The following is a 16,969-nucleotide window of genomic DNA, read 5'->3' on the forward strand; positions in this document are numbered from 1 at the left end:
TCTGTTTTTTCCTAGGTGTAACATTGAGCTCCTTGTGGTTAACAGTCAATGGTCGCTAACTATTTGCTGCAGTGTAGAGTTGTGAATGTTGTTACTCCGCCTATTTCCTGTACTCTCAATTATCTCTGATAGTAGAAATTCTGAAATTATGTCATAACTTTAAGCATGTGACGTCAGGGAGGTGGTGAAGGAGTAATTCTCCAATTAACTTGCTTTATAAAGTGCTTATTACTATTTTCTAAGCATTGGAGGGATTTGGTGGCAGCTGTGGTGGGCGAGGAATGGATGATGAATTAGAGGAATGGTTGACAGGAGAGGTGTTGATAACAGAAGGTGGCATTGTATGATAGCGTGAGATCTATCGTTATTTTTTTATTGTATGCTACTGGATATATCTGTAGAGTTCTTGTGTTTGGCTGTCCACACATCACACCGTCACAGATACCTTGGTAACAAATGGCTATTGTCTGAAGAATGGCCTGATGCAAATGTGGTTTGGGTGAACAATTCTTGTAATGTCTGATTTCCACTGACAGCCATTAACATCAATAAACTGATTGAAATCCAGTTATTCACTTTTGTGACATAACAGAGGGAAATAAAAGTAATTCCCCGCTGTTGTGACGTCACCAGGGGGTAACCACATGCTTTTCATGTGTTCCACCGCCTCATCCAGGTCTTTAGAGTCAAAATCGAGGTGGCCAAATGGGAGCTGGCATACTCAGCCGCCTTCTGCCACTTCTCCTGGGGTAGTCTTCGTGATGCATGGGTGGGTGCGGTCTGTCTGTTTCCACGTGTTGCCTGTGTGATTGTTCACGGCATACCTTTGGCTAGTGTTGTCGGTCTGTGCATACACTATATATAAGAAAGTCCGCACTGTCGCCTTCATGATGTAAGCGAATCACAGGGGCGTAGCCTCAGGTGTGGTGTATGGGGTGCTACATCCCCCTAATAAATATATTTTATGATCAATAGTTGGGTGCAATGCTTTCAGTCGGGTATAGCAAAGTGAGTATCGAATTACCCACCGCCACCACCACCAGAACCACCACATTTCCCCCTCTCTCTCTGTTTTGAAATTCCCTCCCCTCTCTCTGTTTTGAAATTCTTCAAAATGGTGGTTATTTTTACAGCTTGTGATTTCTTTTACTTACTAACCCTACAAATCTGCATTCCTCTCCCTTTCCGCTGCGCCTTAAGCCCCTCTCATGCACCTTAACATTAGTGAAGTACACCCCCCATCCCCTTAATTCTCACTGATCAAGCTATGCCCCTATTGAACGTTTCTCCTATTTTTGTTTCCACAGCCTGATGAATTATACTTTGAAGAAGGGGACATTATCTACATTGCAGATATGGTGAGTTTACATCAATGCATCTTAAGCAGTCATTGAGAGTGCACTTTGTTTTCTAAGCTTCACTAATTTAGCATCTCCCCTTCTGCTTCTAGAGTGACACAAATTGGTGGAAAGGTACTTGCAAAGGGCGGACAGGACTAATCCCCAGCAACTACGGTAAATGTTAGCAACCTATAAGGATACGAGTAACTGGAACCTTTCCAGATGATCTAATTGATGCACGTTTCACAACTGCTATATTTTTTTTTTTATCAATGGCGTGATTTCTGTTTTGGGAGAGAAATTCGGTAAGTGCTTCAGTGCCACAAACGTTTACAAGCACAGAGACCTACACTGGTATGTGATACTGCAGCCCCTGGGAAAAGGAAGCATGAAGACCTTGCTAAACATGGGTTTCAGTCTATCAAAATACTTACTCGGAATGTTTGCATCGCCCAAGTCCCTTACAAACTGCTAACGGAAAGAGTGCTTCATTCCATGCCGTGCATCCTGGTTTGCCAGCATGTTCATTGCACAGCTGCGCTGTTTTTTTCTTCAGTTTGTTGTGGCGGCAGAAACTGTAAAGTGGATTTCGGATGGGATTTGATGAAATGTACTTAACATAATTTAGTTAGAACTGACCAATTAAGTTCGGAAAGTTGCATTATTTGTCATTTGCATTCTCGCACGCCTTTTACACGGCCCTCTGAAGTTAGGGGTGGCAGCTGCAGTTTGCCCCAGACTCTGCACTTTTCAGTGCCCCAATATGTTACAAAATGTATTTATGTATCACAGACGCGGGCTGTACCTGTGACCAGGGTCGGATTGGGATCACAATTTGGCCCGGGCACTGACGAAAAAAGTGGCCCACATTAAGGGGGCGTGACCTACATTTAAGGGGCGTGGCCCACATTCAAGGGGTGTGCCCTTTCAGGAAACACCATTTGGTTACTCTATGAGGTCTAATTTGTAGAGAAATATTTAGTAAATTAAGCCTTTTAAAGCTTACAGAGCAAGTAACATTGGTAAAGACTAGGAGCACTGCAGTTCAGATAATTGAATACTTACTTGCAGTCTTAACGCCCTGCACAATGTCGTTGGATACTCTTTCTTAACCAGCTACCACAAACATCAGCCAACAAGATCCCCCATTAAGGAGGGAGTCACTGGAAATTATGAATACTATGAAATGTTATCTTAGTGCAAGCTTAGACTCTTCCAGAATAACAAAAAGAACATAGAAGTAGAATGTTGCACTCAACAAGAGGTGCCGAATGAATTAAGTGTCAGAGCGCAGCCTCCACAACATAAGAAAACCAGACATTGAAGCACTGAGGGGAATTAAATGGACATTTTGTATCGGAAAAGCTGTGTTAAAAATATGGACATGTTTTTATAAAGTGTCCTCTTTAATTATCATGGTCCCTTTGCAGAATCATAAAGCATGAACAAATGGTTATTTTTTATAATTGTTTTACCATTTGACAGTTTTATATAGTGTAAATTCAGCCCAAGACAAAGGCTATTTGAGTTCTATTCATGAGTACCAATTACAGTACACATGATCCGATTTTTTTATTTAAGGGCCTGGGCGATGAAGTGATCTACCCAGAATCACAGGCTGTTGAGCAGACGCTGGGATTCAAACTTGAATCCCCATCTCTGCAACTCTGGCATCAGGCCACATATGCCTATGCACAGGCAAGGAAAGAAAGTGGGAGGATACTGTTCTTGTGCAGGACACAGGCCCAAGGTGACAATGGCCTACATGCTGAGCAACTAAAAAACCAGCAAAGCCCCTTTCTGTCACAAAATTATTCCAGCCCTCCAGTGCAGGAGCACCTGAAAAGAAGGGAAGCCCCTGCTATTACTAACCTACTCAGCCCTCCTCAGACCTTTAGCTCAGGAGCACATGAACAGCAGTATGGCCCCTGCAATTAATACATTAATCAGCCCTCCAGGCCCCAGGGCAATGTCCTGGCAGGGGAGCGCAAAACACAGCTGCTGGGTCATCCACGGTAGCCAGGGGGGGCTAAGGTGAAGATGGTGCGAGTTCCAAACATCACCTGGCCCCCACAGCCAGACCCATTCTTCCTCGCCCACTATGCCCTGAACCTGAGGGGCTGTGGGCGAGGTGTTAAGATTAACACTGTTTCTCGGCTGCGTGGGCCCCAGGGGGGCCGAGGTGAAAATGGCTCAAGGCCTGAGCAACACCTGTCCCCCAGGGAGGCCGATTTTCGCAAACAATCACCCCTCCCCAGCCCACCCTTGGCGTGATTGCTTTGCAGGGGCAGGGGGTGAAGTAGAGGCCACTGCTAATAATCACTATATGGCGCACAGTGAAGCGCTTTCATTTCTGTCTCTGTCTCCGTGCCCTCTGTGGGCAGTTTTTTTTCCTCCCCTTTCCCAGTCCACAGAGAGCAGATAGCAGAGAGCACTTTCTGTGGACTGGGAAAGGGGAGAAAAAAACCGGCCCACAGAGGGCACTGAGACACTGGCCCTTCGGCCCATGCCCGAATGCCCGCAGTGCCAATCCGCCCCTGCCTGTGACAGGTAACAACGCTCTCCACTACGTGGCATCCATCATTTGTTGAAGCTGCTTTCAAATGTTTCCAGAGACCTTGTTTTTTTTTAGGTCTGGCGTAAGCGGAGACCTTTTAATTTGACTAAAATTATATGTATAATATACTTACATAAAGGGGCTTTCCGCCATATCTCTTTATCCAGTAGTCTGTACTTGCATTCACATTTTACATCCACCCTCTACAGCATACCGCATGGGGCTGCGGGTCAGCCTACGTCAGTCACCGGCTAACTTCACTTTGAGTAACAGCATTTACCCCTTTCACAAGGAGCACATCCGCACATAAGGTCGTTCCTTTAAGTGCCAGTGTTTTTGTTTTTACTTTAGTGTTGCCTTTGTTTGTAATGCTTGATGTGATAGGAGGACGCTTTCTACCAGATAAGAGCACAGGGAACATTCCAGCTTTATCACTTCCTGCCTCATCCAATGCTGTTGTTAATTCCTTTTAAAGTGCTCTTACTGTATATGACTGCTGCTTTTTCATAGCGTACCAGGAACTCACATGGACTCTGAATATGAGCTCATGAGGGTGATCTGTCTTTGCAACCCTCACTGTCCGCCTCTCATTTACATTTTTGATGCAGCATTTTGTTTCCCCTCTAAAATTTAAATTTCTTCTCACACTTGCACCACCCCCATAAAGAATCCTCTTTTTTGCCATCTTCTCCAGTGCTCCCCTCTCAGGAGGGTTGTAGCCTACACTGGTGCCCTAGGTGGAGTCTGTGTGAAGAGGAGCACTATGATGACGCGTGTTACGGTTGGGTGGCTGAGGGATTCGTTCTTTCATATAATTGCACGTACAATTATTGCATGTGTTCTATTTTAGGATAGTCGACTAGGCGTATCTATTGTAGCATCGACTCGCACCTCCCATCAGTGATCTTTTCATAAGTTTGGCACTCCTTTTAAGTTGTTGGTCAGTTTAAGGTGGACTTCCTAAACTTTCTTAATATGATCAGTCTTTCCTTATTATGCAAGACTTAAATATGCAGGCAGGTCTAAAGGGTACCACAGTATAGCCTCTGTCCTTGATCTGTGTGTCGCTGAGATGGAGGGAGTGGGTGTCCTTACTCACAAATGAAGAACGCCATGTTATAGTGTATTATATCCTAAGACTTTAAAAGTCAGTGTGCAGACAGTTTTGTGCTTCACTGGTGCTTAGATTTCCTGTCTCCTTGACAATAAGAAGATGCTAGACAAGTCATGTACAAGTAGGAAAATTCTGTTCACATGTAATTTGACAATCATACCGACACGGGATGTTGAGAAATGTATGTTGAAACTAGTAAGTGATACCTCCCTGCTACCTGTGGAACAAGTTTGCTAGTCTTCATATCTCACACTTGGGTATTCGCTTTGTGCTGCCAAAGCAATATACCAAAGATAAAAAGATATGAAGGAGGAACTTGTGTTATGCAGAGCACTCACTAAGAAGCAGTACTGAACAGAGCAGGTTGCAGCGTAGGGCAACTTTACTGCAGAATCATTTTTGTTCTTTAAGGATAACCGTCAATAACGTCCTGAAGTCTAAAGATGTAATTCTGAGTGCTAAAGAATTTAACTGAGACGTTGGTGATGGAGAGATTCCTTCTCATGGCCTGTGAAGTAACTGATGGTTGTGTATGTAAATCCAGCTTTCATTGTGGAGGCAGTAACAACACAGAAGACTGAACAGATAATCAGGAGGTTGAACACCACATAGTGTATTGTAGGACCATGTCTGGCTGCATTGGTAAAAGAGCGGGTCTGCTCCCTCATTTGGCTGATGACTAACGTGATGCATTTGGTCTCCTCTGAGAGTGGAGTTTCTCGGTGCTTAAAATGTGCTTGTGTCAAAGTGCTTTGTTAATATCCAGCTGATGTGTCATATGAAAACTAATGGTTTACTCTGGGACCGGCACTCTGATAATAGACCTGGCAAACGTGTAGACACTGTGTTAGAGATGCTAGTGTAGCTCCTAAAGATGGCGGATCAAGGTACGATGGCCATCTTGGTGTTGCTGGCCCTGTCGACCTCCTTTGATATGGTTGACCATGCGAGCCTGTTAAGTCTGCAAGAAGTTGCATGGGTCTACACTCCAGTCTGTGGAATCGTTTAGATTCTTTTCTGGATTAAGGGTTCTTCAGATTCAAAGTGAGGAGGCTATGGATTACCTGTAGATTTAGTTTGAAGGGTCCAGCAGGGTTACTCTTTTTCACCATTTGTTAATGTGAACATAACGCCCACACAGGATTTGTTGTATGCACAGAATTAAGGGTTTCATATTTACGCCTTTTAGGTACAGTTCCTGATTCCCCTTATTGGCAAAATGGAGACAAACCAAATGGTACTGAACAGTACTTTGATGACGTACAGAGTTCGGTTCAGTAAAGTTTGTTAGCCCTCAAACTAACAAGACTCAATTGATGAAAGTCCGCTTGCAAATTATATTCTAAAGCTGGGCAGAACAGATGTATGTGTTGGTGTGTCTCTTATTAAACTATCCCCATTAATTAAAACACTCAGCTTTACTTTTCATCAATCAAATACCTCATGAAAACATATCTTTTAAGTAGTCGCATTCTAACTAAACTTTCCTTGAGAAAAAAGAAAGAGCACAATGTCCAGAGTGATTGTGTTTTTATGCCTTGAACGCAAAAAATACTCCTGAGCACTTGAAAATATTTGGGGATGAATGATTCAAAAACAAAATCCTGCTGCCAAGGAGTTGGCAGATCCTAGGAACTGGTCCCTGTTGAACCAATTTTAGGAAAGTCCATTTGGTCCTCATTGTAGAGTTGTTGAGAGCTATGATTACGGTCATATAAAAATCTTCTTTATTCAAGGTTTGTCAAACCTTCTAAATTACAATCCTCAAGGTGGCAAGCTTCAACAGACAAAGTTGACAGGCACATACAATAATAGTATCTCAATAGGCAAGATCAATTACTAAGTACCCAAGTGGCCACCTATGGTCCTCAGAAGCTTTGGCAGGGTAACCTGACCATCATCTTGCAGGCCTCAAAGCAGTTTACAGAGAGGCAGGGCAATCTAGTTTAGTTATTGTTGACTTCTGCGTTTTAGCCCATGTTCAGTTGATATTACTCTTAACTACCGTAAATGAGGGATGTGGTTGGCATTGTGTACTGAACATTTATTCTTGAACGTATCGCTTCTTACCATCTCCTTGCACAATTCTGCATATGCCACAGCTCCGCCTGTGGTGTCTCACGTTGAAGTGGCAAGAAGAACTGGCAGTGGGCAAAGGACAAAGGGAGTGGCAGTGGCGCTGCTTGTAACCAGTGAGAGGAGAGGAACTGTTTTCTGACTAACCTATATAAAGGATATATATTATGCAGCTGTTACTTCTAGACTAGGCGCTAGAGTGAAGCAGCAATATAATCTGACCTTCGCTATTGACGACATTTGGTTTTATGCATTGTGAAGCTATTTCTACTAGGAACCATTGACAATTTGAATGAATCAAGAGAATAAACGGAACAGTTGAAAAACACATTGCAGCACTGTGCTTATACGTGGGGACAAACATGCGTGGTGCTCTCTTTTTAAAGGATATACACACCTGATTAAAAGTGATCAAAATGCATGTCTGTAAACCAAGAATAGTATGGCCCATTAGACAAGCGAATGCAAAGAAGAGTCGTATTCAGAGAGGTACAATAAATAACTCAACCAGCCCTTCCCCAACTGAGCGCAGTATTGCCTCTGTACTGATTGCGGTATTTATTCATTACTTAGCTAATGCTTCCACTCTGCAGAGTATTCTCGTGGCCTCTTGCTCCGTCGGCCCACGGCGCACATTCCTCCCTGCATTGCGGTGCTGGTCGGCCCACGGCGCACATTCCTCCCTGCATTGCGGTGCTGGTTGGGATATTTCAGTGGTTCCCAAACTTTTTTGACCCGTGGCTCCCTTGACCTAATTGGCAGTTGGCCGTGGCTCCCCACCATTTTTTTACCCGCGCACCGGGGTGCCGCGGCGCACCCTTTGGGAACCACTGGTCTACATGAAGAATCAAGCCTAGACGTGATGAAGGATTCAGAGAGTAGCCATCACTGTCATAAAACTTTATTTGCAATCACAAAGATCTTATAAAGTACTTCTCAATGCATACATAGAGTAGTATAAAGCACTCCCACTAAAAGTAACCAGGCTAGAGAAAGGCTCAAGAGGCTCTGTGGCGTTACAAGTTTACGTGAGGTGGGCTCTGATCATGGGTATCCGCAGAAATGTTTTCGGGGGGGGCACATTTTTAACTTCATCACCATCCCCCTTGCATCCCTTGCCTTACACCCTTCTCCACCTTGCACCCTTCTCCCCCTTCCCCTTGTACCCTACTTCACCTCAGCCTTGCACCCTTTTCTACCTTGCACCCTTCTCCCCTCTGCCTTGCACCCTTCTCCCCTCTGCCTTGCACCCTTCTCCCCTCTGCCTTGCACCCTTCTCCCCTCTGCCTTGCACCCTTCTCCCCTCTGCCTTGCACCCTTCTCCCCTCTGCCTTGCACCCGTCTCCCCTCTGCCTTGCACCCTCTCCCCTCTGCCTTGCACCGTCTCCCCTCTGCCTTGCACCGTCTCCCCTCTGCCTTGCACCCGTCTCCCCTCTGCCTTGCACCCGTCTCCCCTCTGCCTTGCACCCGTCTCCCCTCTGCCTTGCACCCTTCTTTTCTCTGCCTTGCACCCTTCTCCCCTCTGCCTTGCACCCTTCTCCCCTCTGCCTTGCACCCTTCTCCCCTCTGCCTTGCACCCTTCTCCCCTCTGCCTTGCACCCTACTCCCCTCTGCCTTGCACCCTTCTCCCCTCTGCCTTGCACCCTTCTCCCCTCTGCCTTGCACCCTTCTCCCCACTGCCTTGCACCCTTCTCCTCTCTGCCTTGCACCCTTCTCCTCTCTGCCTTGCACCCTTCTCCCCTCTGCCTTGCACCCTTCTCCCCTCTGCCTTGCACCCTTCTCCCCTCTGCCTTGCACCCTTCTCCCCTCTGCCTTGCACCCTTCTCCCCTCTGCCTTGCACCCGTCTCCCCTCTGCCTTGCACCCGTCTCCCCTCTGCCTTGCACCCGTCTCCCCTCTGCCTTGCACCCGTCTCCCCTCTGCCTTGCACCCGTCTCCCCTCTGCCTTGCACCCGTCTCCCCTCTGCCTTGCACCCGTCTCCCCTCTGCCTTGCACCCGTCTCCCCTCTGCCTTGCACCCGTCTCCCCTCTGCCTTGCACCCGTCTCCCCTCTGCCTTGCACCCGTCTCCCCTCTGCCTTGCACCCGTCTCCCCTCTGCCTTGCACCCGTCTCCCCTCTGCCTTGCACCCGTCTCCCCTGCACCCGTCTCCCCTCTGCCTTGCACCCGTCTCCCCTGCACCCGTCTCCCCTCTGCCTTGCACCCGTCTCCCCTGCACCCGTCTCCCCTCTGCCTTGCACCCGTCTCCCCTCTGCCTTGCACCCGTCTCCCCTCTGCCTTGCACCCGTCTCCCCTCTGCCTTGCACCCGTCTCCCCTCTGCCTTGCACCCGTCTCCCCTCTGCCTTGCACCCGTCTCCCCTCTGCCTTGCACCCGTCTCCCCTCTGCCTTGCACCCGTCTCCCCTCTGCCTTGCACCCGTCTCCCCTCTGCCTTGCACCCGTCTCCCCTCTGCCTTGCACCCGTCTCCCCTCTGCCTTGCACCCGTCTCCCCTCTGCCTTGCACCCATCTCCCCCTTCCCCTTGCACCCTTTTCTGCCTTGCACCCTTCTCCCCTCTGCCTTGCACCCTTCTCCCCTCTGCCTTGCACCCTTCTCCCCTCTGCCTTGCACCCTTCTCCCCTCTGCCTTGCACCCTTCTCCCCCTCCACCTTGCACCCTTCTCCCCTCTGCCTTGCACCCTTCTCCCCCTCCACCTTGCACCCATCTCCCCCTTCCCCTTGCACCCTTTTCTACCTTGCGCCCTTCTCCCCCTCCACCTTGCACCCATCTCCCCCTTCCCCTTGCACCCTTTTCTGCCTTGCACCCTTCTCCCCTCTGCCTTGCACCCTTCTCCCCTCTGCCTTGCACCCTTCTCCCCTCTGCCTTGCACCCTTCTCCCCTCTGCCTTGCACCCTTCTCCCCTCTGCCTTGCACCCTTCTCCCCCTCCACCTTGCACCCATCTCCCCCTTCCCCTTGCACCCTTTTCTGCCTTGCACCCTTCTCCCCTCTGCCTTGCACCCTTCTCCCCTCTGCCTTGCACCCTTCTCCCCTCTGCCTTGCACCCTTCTCCCCTCTGCCTTGCACCCTTCTCCCCCTCCACCTTGCACCCTTCTCCCCCTCCACCTTGCACCCATCTCCCCCTTCCCCTTGCACCCTTTTCTACCTTGCGCCCTTCTCCCCTCTGCCTTGCACCCTTCTCCCCTCTGCCTTGCACCCTTCTCCCCCTCCACCTTGCACCCATCTCCCCCTTCCCCTTGCACCCTTTTCTGCCTTGCACCCTTCTCCCCTCTGCCTTGCACCCTTCTCCCCTCTGCCTTGCACCCTTCTCCCCTCTGCCTTGCACCCTTCTCCCCCTCCACCTTGCACCCATCTCCCCCTTCCCCTTGCACCCTTTTCTACCTTGCGCCCTTCTCCCCTCTGCCTTGCACCCGTCTCCCCTCTGCCTTGCACCCTTCTCTTCTCTGCCTTGCACCCTTCTCCCCTCTGCCTTGCACCCTTCTCCCCTCTGCCTTGCACCCTTCTCCCCCTCCACCTTGCACCCATCTCCCCCTTCCCCTTGTACCCTACTTCACCTCAGCCATGCACCCTTTTCTACCTTGCACCCTTCTCCCCTCTGCCTTGCACCCTTCTCCCCTCTGCCTTGCACCCTTCTCCCCCTCCACCTTGCACCCATCTCCCCCTTCCCCTTGTACCCTACTTCACCTCAGCCATGCACCCTTTTCTACCTTGCACCCTTCTCCCCTCTGCCTTGCACACTTCTCTTCTCTGCCTTGCACCCTTCTCTTCTCTGCCTTGCACCCTTCTCTTCTCTGCCTTGCACCCTTCTCCCCTCTGCCTTGCACCCTTCTCCCCTCTGCCTTGCACCCTTCTCCCCTCTGCCTTGCACCCTTCTCCCCTCTGCCTTGCACCCTTCTCCCCTCTGCCTTGCACCCTTCTCCCCTCTGCCTTGCACCCTTCTCCCCTCTGCCTTGCACCCTTCTCCCCTCTGCCTTGCACCCTTCTCCCCTCTGCCTTGCACCCTTCTCCCCTCTGCTTTGCAGCCTTCCCCCCTCTGCCTTGCACCCTTCTCCCCTCTGCCTTGCACCCTTCTCCCCTCTGCCTTGCACCCTTCTCCCCTCTGCCTTGTACCCTTCTCCCCTCACACTCTCCAACATGCAGCAGTCACGAGTGACGACCCCTCAACGAGGAGTGAGGCAAAGACAGAAGCTGGCAGAGTGCGGCTGCATCAGGGCATAAGGCGCCCACCCAATGCTCTCCACCAGGCCTCTCACCCTGCACGCACCCAATGCTCTCCACTAGGCCCCTGAACCTGCACCCACCCAACGCTCTCCACCAGGCCCCAACCCTGCACCCACCCACCCAACGCTCTCCACCAGGCCCGTGACCCCGCGCCCCCCCCCACCCAACGCTCTCCACCAGGCCCCTGATCCTGCAACCACCCTATGCTCTTCACCAGGCCCCCCCACCCTGCAACCACCCACCCAACGCTCTCCACCAGGCCACTGACCCCGCACCCACCCACCCACCCAACGCTCTCCGCCAGGCCCCTGAGCCTGCACCCACCCAATGCTCCCCACCAGGCCCCCCACCCACCCAACTTTCTCCACCAGGCCCCTAACCCTGCACCCACCCACCCAACGCTCTCCACCAGGACCCTGACCCTGCACCCAACGCTCCCATGAATTTGAAAAAGCCATCATAATAGGAACGTTCGTGAAAAGTTTTACCCTTTTTCTGTTTTTTGGTCGGCTGTTTTTTTTTTGGTTTTTTTGCTGCAGATTTATATAGCGCAAACTCGACCCAAAGAGCACCAGTCACGTTACACAAGGATACATTCATGTATTCTGTTTTTGTAGGCGTTGGGAGATTAAGTGATTTGCCCAGAATGACACAGGATTCTGAGCTGACGTCGAGGGTCGAACCCGGTTCCCCAGCTCCAAAATTGGCAGCTCGCAGTTTCACTACATTTTGAGGATAATTATATATTTTTTTCAGACCCACATCCTGCACAGCGGCGCAGCGCCCCTGGCTTCCCTTCACGGCGCACCAGGGTGCCACGGCGCACACTTTGGCGAACCACAGATGTATGACAAAGATATTAAGAGGGTACTCCCTGGACAGGTCCTGAGCATGGGTAGAGGAGGGGAGAAGATGGAGCTTGAGGTCAGAGCTACCCACTTTGGAACTGAGGAATCAGGTTTGATTCTGGTTTTGGCTCAACATCCTGTGATCCTGGGCAAATCACTTAATCTCTCCGTATCTAAAAAAGGAACATGTCCTTATGAAATGTCATTGGTGCTCATGTAAAGCACTCCAATATGTTTGGGTTGGGTTTGCTCTATATAAAAATTGAGGGGGAAAAAAATGAGAAAATTAGTTTCATTTACTCTTTCAATGCTATTTGCATCTAAATAACCGAAGGTGCTCATGACTCCACAAGGAGCATGACTCCCTCCTGTGCTGCAGCACCTTCCTTTCTGCCACTAACCAGCATCTCTTTCACAGCTCATCAGCAGCTGAAAGAGTTGATTGCCTTTTTAATGGTTAGAACTGCCAGGCGCCAAAATGCGGGATTATGGGCATCATCTTTTGCCTTTGAGTAAGAAGTGCCTGGATCTTCATTGGCAGGCGGGCCTCACAGCTATGTCTGTAGCCGAGTCCTGTGTGCGCTGTTGTGCACCCCCCACCGCCGTGATGCTCTGCTTCAGAAAGGCAGAGACTAGGGGCAGAGCAACCTATTCATCCCGGAGGCGGGGGGGCGGGGGCGAAAGTGACACATTCTTAGTGCGACTTTCACACTTCCTTTCCCACATCATGCGCGGCGCCCCTGGCTCCTGATAACTGCGCACCAGGGCGCCGCGGCGCACAGTTTGGGAACCACAGGGATATTTGATTCCGCTAGTCACCTTTTGCACCGACCCACAGTCGCTTCGAGTTTTCTTATTGGATAATCCGGCCATGCACATAGTGCCACCCCCTAGTACGACTTTTCCCTCTTCAGGCCATCCCCGGCACTCCTGTGTGTCGCAGTGTATTTCTCTGGGTTTATGACAGATTCCATTAGTGCACTTTCGGTAAAATAACCTTCCTTTGCCTCGAGCTCACCCTACTGTTTTGAGTCCTGATGATGATCCGACCATCCTCTTTTGGGATAGAAACGCTGTTGAATACAAATTAACACGGACGCTAGTAAATTGAGCATTTGCTTATCTAATGGGCCGTGCACTTTGCAGAATGTTTAAATAGGCAGTGATTAACTCAACACTGTACTGATGATAATGGCAAACAAACATATTAAATGCAAGTGGTACATTGTTGCAAATTTCAGAAGGTTGATTCCTAAGGTAATCTTATTGGCTGGGAATTAAACATTTAACACAGCTCCTTGAAAAACGTGTTCTCCCCCCCCCCCCCCTGTTCTTAATACAGTGCTTCTCCTCACCACTAAAGTCATCGCGTGCTCTATTTCCCAGCCCAGTGTTTCTGTCTGAAGAACCTATATCGTAGAACCTTATCTGATAGAGGCTTTCAGCTGCAGATTCCTTACTTTAGAATATACCCCCGGCGACAGACGAGATCCCGGAGATTTTTGAGCAGTACCCGTGCGCACCGATATGTAGCATCATTCAGCTCTGCTCCGTCCACTCTGGAAGTGACGTGCCTGGTACCTATACAGGTGATATCGTGGAATGCTAACTTCAGTTCTTTCCATTATATGCCAGATAGCACTGATCTGAGCTACCCTCAGTCTCTTTTTTTTTTTTTTTTTTTTACTGGCTTTTTGCGGCTTTATGATCACTCTTTTTGAGAATTTTTTCTCCTGTTGTGAGGAGTATCAACCAAGAAACTGACTGGTTTCAAGCCTTGTGGAGCCTGTAATAGAACGATGTTTGTGACAAACTCCCATTTGGTGTTTTTGTGGTGCATGGAGCATGACCACGAACCAAGAACTATGAGGACTGCCGTGCCGTGCACTCAAAGCTGCTGATGATGCAACCTCTCAGACTCCTCATTACCCGACATCGGAGGACTCCGCAATGTTCAAGAACTCGTTCGTGTGGAAGGTCCTGGAAATGTTCGCAGAGCCGCACTTGGCAATCGTTGTTGCACTCCAAGTCATTGAGGAAATCAGATAAGTGCCACAAACACAACAATTCCAAGAAGTCAGCGAGGTTTTTGGCTTCACCGCTCGCGTCAAAGTCGTCTTAGTCGTGGGGGCATTGGCACTCACGTCCTGCTCTTTGGCAGAGCTGGAGTCAGAGTCCGCTCTGCACTTCCCTGACTTTCCAGGAGCTAACCCTGCCCATCTCTAAGAATGTTATGAGGCCATTCAGCACATATTTGGGTGCCCCGCCCCTCTGAAGCACCTTTGGGCCCCACAAGTTTGGGAGGGGACCCTAACTGTATCCCTGCTGGTGGGTTTGGCGTAGGCGCCAATTGGGCCCCATGGGTCCCTTTCTGGATCCAGAGCAGAGCCGCCGCCGAGACTGCAACCTTCCTCTGCACCCACTCCAGGGCCGACTCCCCACAGTAGCGACATACCAATTCTCATGCCCGACTACCGTAACGGAGCCGAATAGGCATCACCCAAGCTATTTCTAAAGGGAGAGTTGCAGTAAAGTTCACCATAAGATGTGGACTTGCTGCAGACGGCTCGCTGGGTAGAGTGATTTCATTTGTGATGGCCCTACAACACCATGCCTGGCTGAGAACGACTGCTTTTTCAGGGATGTCCAAGCTTCTCATACGGAGATGCCCTTTGATGGCTCTTACCTTATCGGAGAGAAGGCGTCTCAGTGCTGGAGCACTCTAAGGACAGCAGAGCTATGGCCACGTCCTTGGGCTTGTCGATGGCTCTTCGTCATCCCCATTCCACTGTTTGCACCTTTCATAGCCACGGATGTGGTCTCCAACTGAGTCCATACCCTCCCATCTACAAAGGCCAGCAGGCTTCCCAGCCATTTTGACCTCATGGAACAGGCAACCAGAGGTCGGGCCAGTCAACCCCCACGGCCCCACCCAGCAGCCTCCAAACCCCTATAGTTTGCTCTTAGACCATCATGAGCATCCAGTGGGAGGCAAGGTACGCTATCACCTGCACCACTGGTGGCCAGTAACATCGGACCTTTGTTTTTGTTTTGTTTTTTATATACTCCAAAGGGGCTACTCCCTCCACTTCATGACTAACTCTCCACCCAGGCCACCCAATTACAAATGACTGATGAAGGACCACCTCTCCTTGCTCCATCAGGAAGAGCCATTGAAATGGTGCCGGCATCAGAAGTTTGTTGTGGTTGCTAATCCCGCCACTTTCTTGTGCCCTAAAATTATGGAGGCCTTGTAATATCCTAGACTTTTGCCTTCTCAATGTCCTCCTGACCTGGACCAGGGAGACTGGATGATAACATTGGATTTGCAGGATGCATAGTTCCATATCCCCATCTAGCCTGCCCACAGACGTTACCTGCGATTCCCTGTAGGCCAAGAGCACTTTCAGGTTGCTGTGCTTCCCTTCGGCCTTACCAGCTCTCCTTGGGTGTTCACAAAAGTGATGGCAGTGGTGGTTGCAGCTCATCTGCAGAGGTTGGGGGTTCCATTATTTCCCTACCTCGACGATTGACCGTTGGAGGTGGGCTCTCCCCAGGCAGTTGTCTCCAATCTCTAGACTACGGCTGGGTTTCATACCCTGCCAACTTAGGGCGAACAAAGCAAAACCAAAGGGCATGGGGACTGGGGGTGAGTGCTTGCATTGTTCAACACTCCGTCCATCATCCCTTTGGTTTTGCTTTGTTCGCCCTGGGTTGGCAGGGTATGCCCAGACATGGGTCCCTTTCTTACTTTGCCACTGAATTCAAACTAGCCTGGCTGATGACGGCTGATTCGCCAGAAACCGGTCCCAGGATGCTTGTTTCCGGTCCAGAGAAGATATGGCTTGGGATTTCGGGCTGGACATGAGGCACAGGGTCAGGCTGATTTGCATATGGCCATGTCTGAACTGGGGTGGCGGAGTGAGCTAAAGAATGATGATAGATTAAACCCAGATCAGTTGACTGGGTGTGAGTGCTTGCATTGTTCAACACTCCGTCCATCATCCCTTTGGTTTTGCTTTGACATCACAAATGGCGTCTCCATCCAGAGGTGGTGGAAGGACTCTATCAGCAGTGGGAAGAGCCTTAGTTACAACCATTCGCCACTACGGAGAAGATGCAATGTCAGCAGTTTTGCATGCTGGAGTTTCAAAGCTAACTTTCGCTCTGAGACAACTTTCGTTTTGAGTGGCTCTCCAGCCTTCTGTACAACCTTTCTGACAATACCCATCCTGCCCGGAGTTCTCAAGTAAATCAGGAACGACTGGGCCCAAGTTATTCTTGTGTCTCCAGACTGGGTACAGAAAGTTCGGTATCCCAAGCTTTTGAGCATGACAATTGGTCTTCCGATCAGGCTGCCCCTTTGAGAGTATCTTCTGTCTCAGCAACAGGGGAGGGTTTTGCACCCAAACCTGCACACTCTTCACCTTCATGCATGGATATCGAGCTGCAAGCGTTGGCAGCTTTCAACCTTCCTCCTGAAGTTTTTGATGTTTTTCTGTCCAGGCATCCCTCTACCAAGTCGGTATACTCCTGATGTTGACAGAAGTGTGTGACATTGTGTGATTCCCACAACATTGACCCCCTCTGCACCTCTGTGCCAGATTCTTCTATTTGCTTTCTCTTAAGCTCAGCAGGGCTTTGCTCTGGGAAAAGTCACCTGTTGGCTAGGTTTCTTAAAGGCTTGCCTAGGCCATTCATCCTGCCGCAGAGGGATCTGAATCTGGTTCTCACCTTCTTTATGTGTGCACCCTTTGAGTCTCTGCACGATTGCCCACTTAGGCTCTTGACCATCAACACTGTCTTTCTAGTCGCCA

At 49.8% G+C, this 16,969-nt stretch overlaps 1 protein-coding gene across 1 annotated transcript in view; it reads left to right on the forward strand.

Moving 5' to 3' along the window:
• Positions 1–16,969, forward strand: part of OSTF1 (osteoclast stimulating factor 1) — a 107,018-nt gene that overhangs the window by 34,800 nt on the left and 55,249 nt on the right. Inside the window, exons 4-5 of the mRNA XM_078677809.1 lie at positions 1,308–1,358; positions 1,451–1,514. Of these exons, the coding sequence (XP_078533935.1) occupies positions 1,308–1,358; positions 1,451–1,514 (115 nt within the window). The remainder of the gene's footprint in view (positions 1–1,307; positions 1,359–1,450; positions 1,515–16,969) is intronic.

The sequence above is a fragment of the Lissotriton helveticus genome, chromosome 2_1 (genome assembly GCF_964261635.1).
Source record: "Lissotriton helveticus chromosome 2_1, aLisHel1.1, whole genome shotgun sequence".
Lineage (NCBI taxonomy): Eukaryota > Metazoa > Chordata > Amphibia > Caudata > Salamandridae > Lissotriton > Lissotriton helveticus.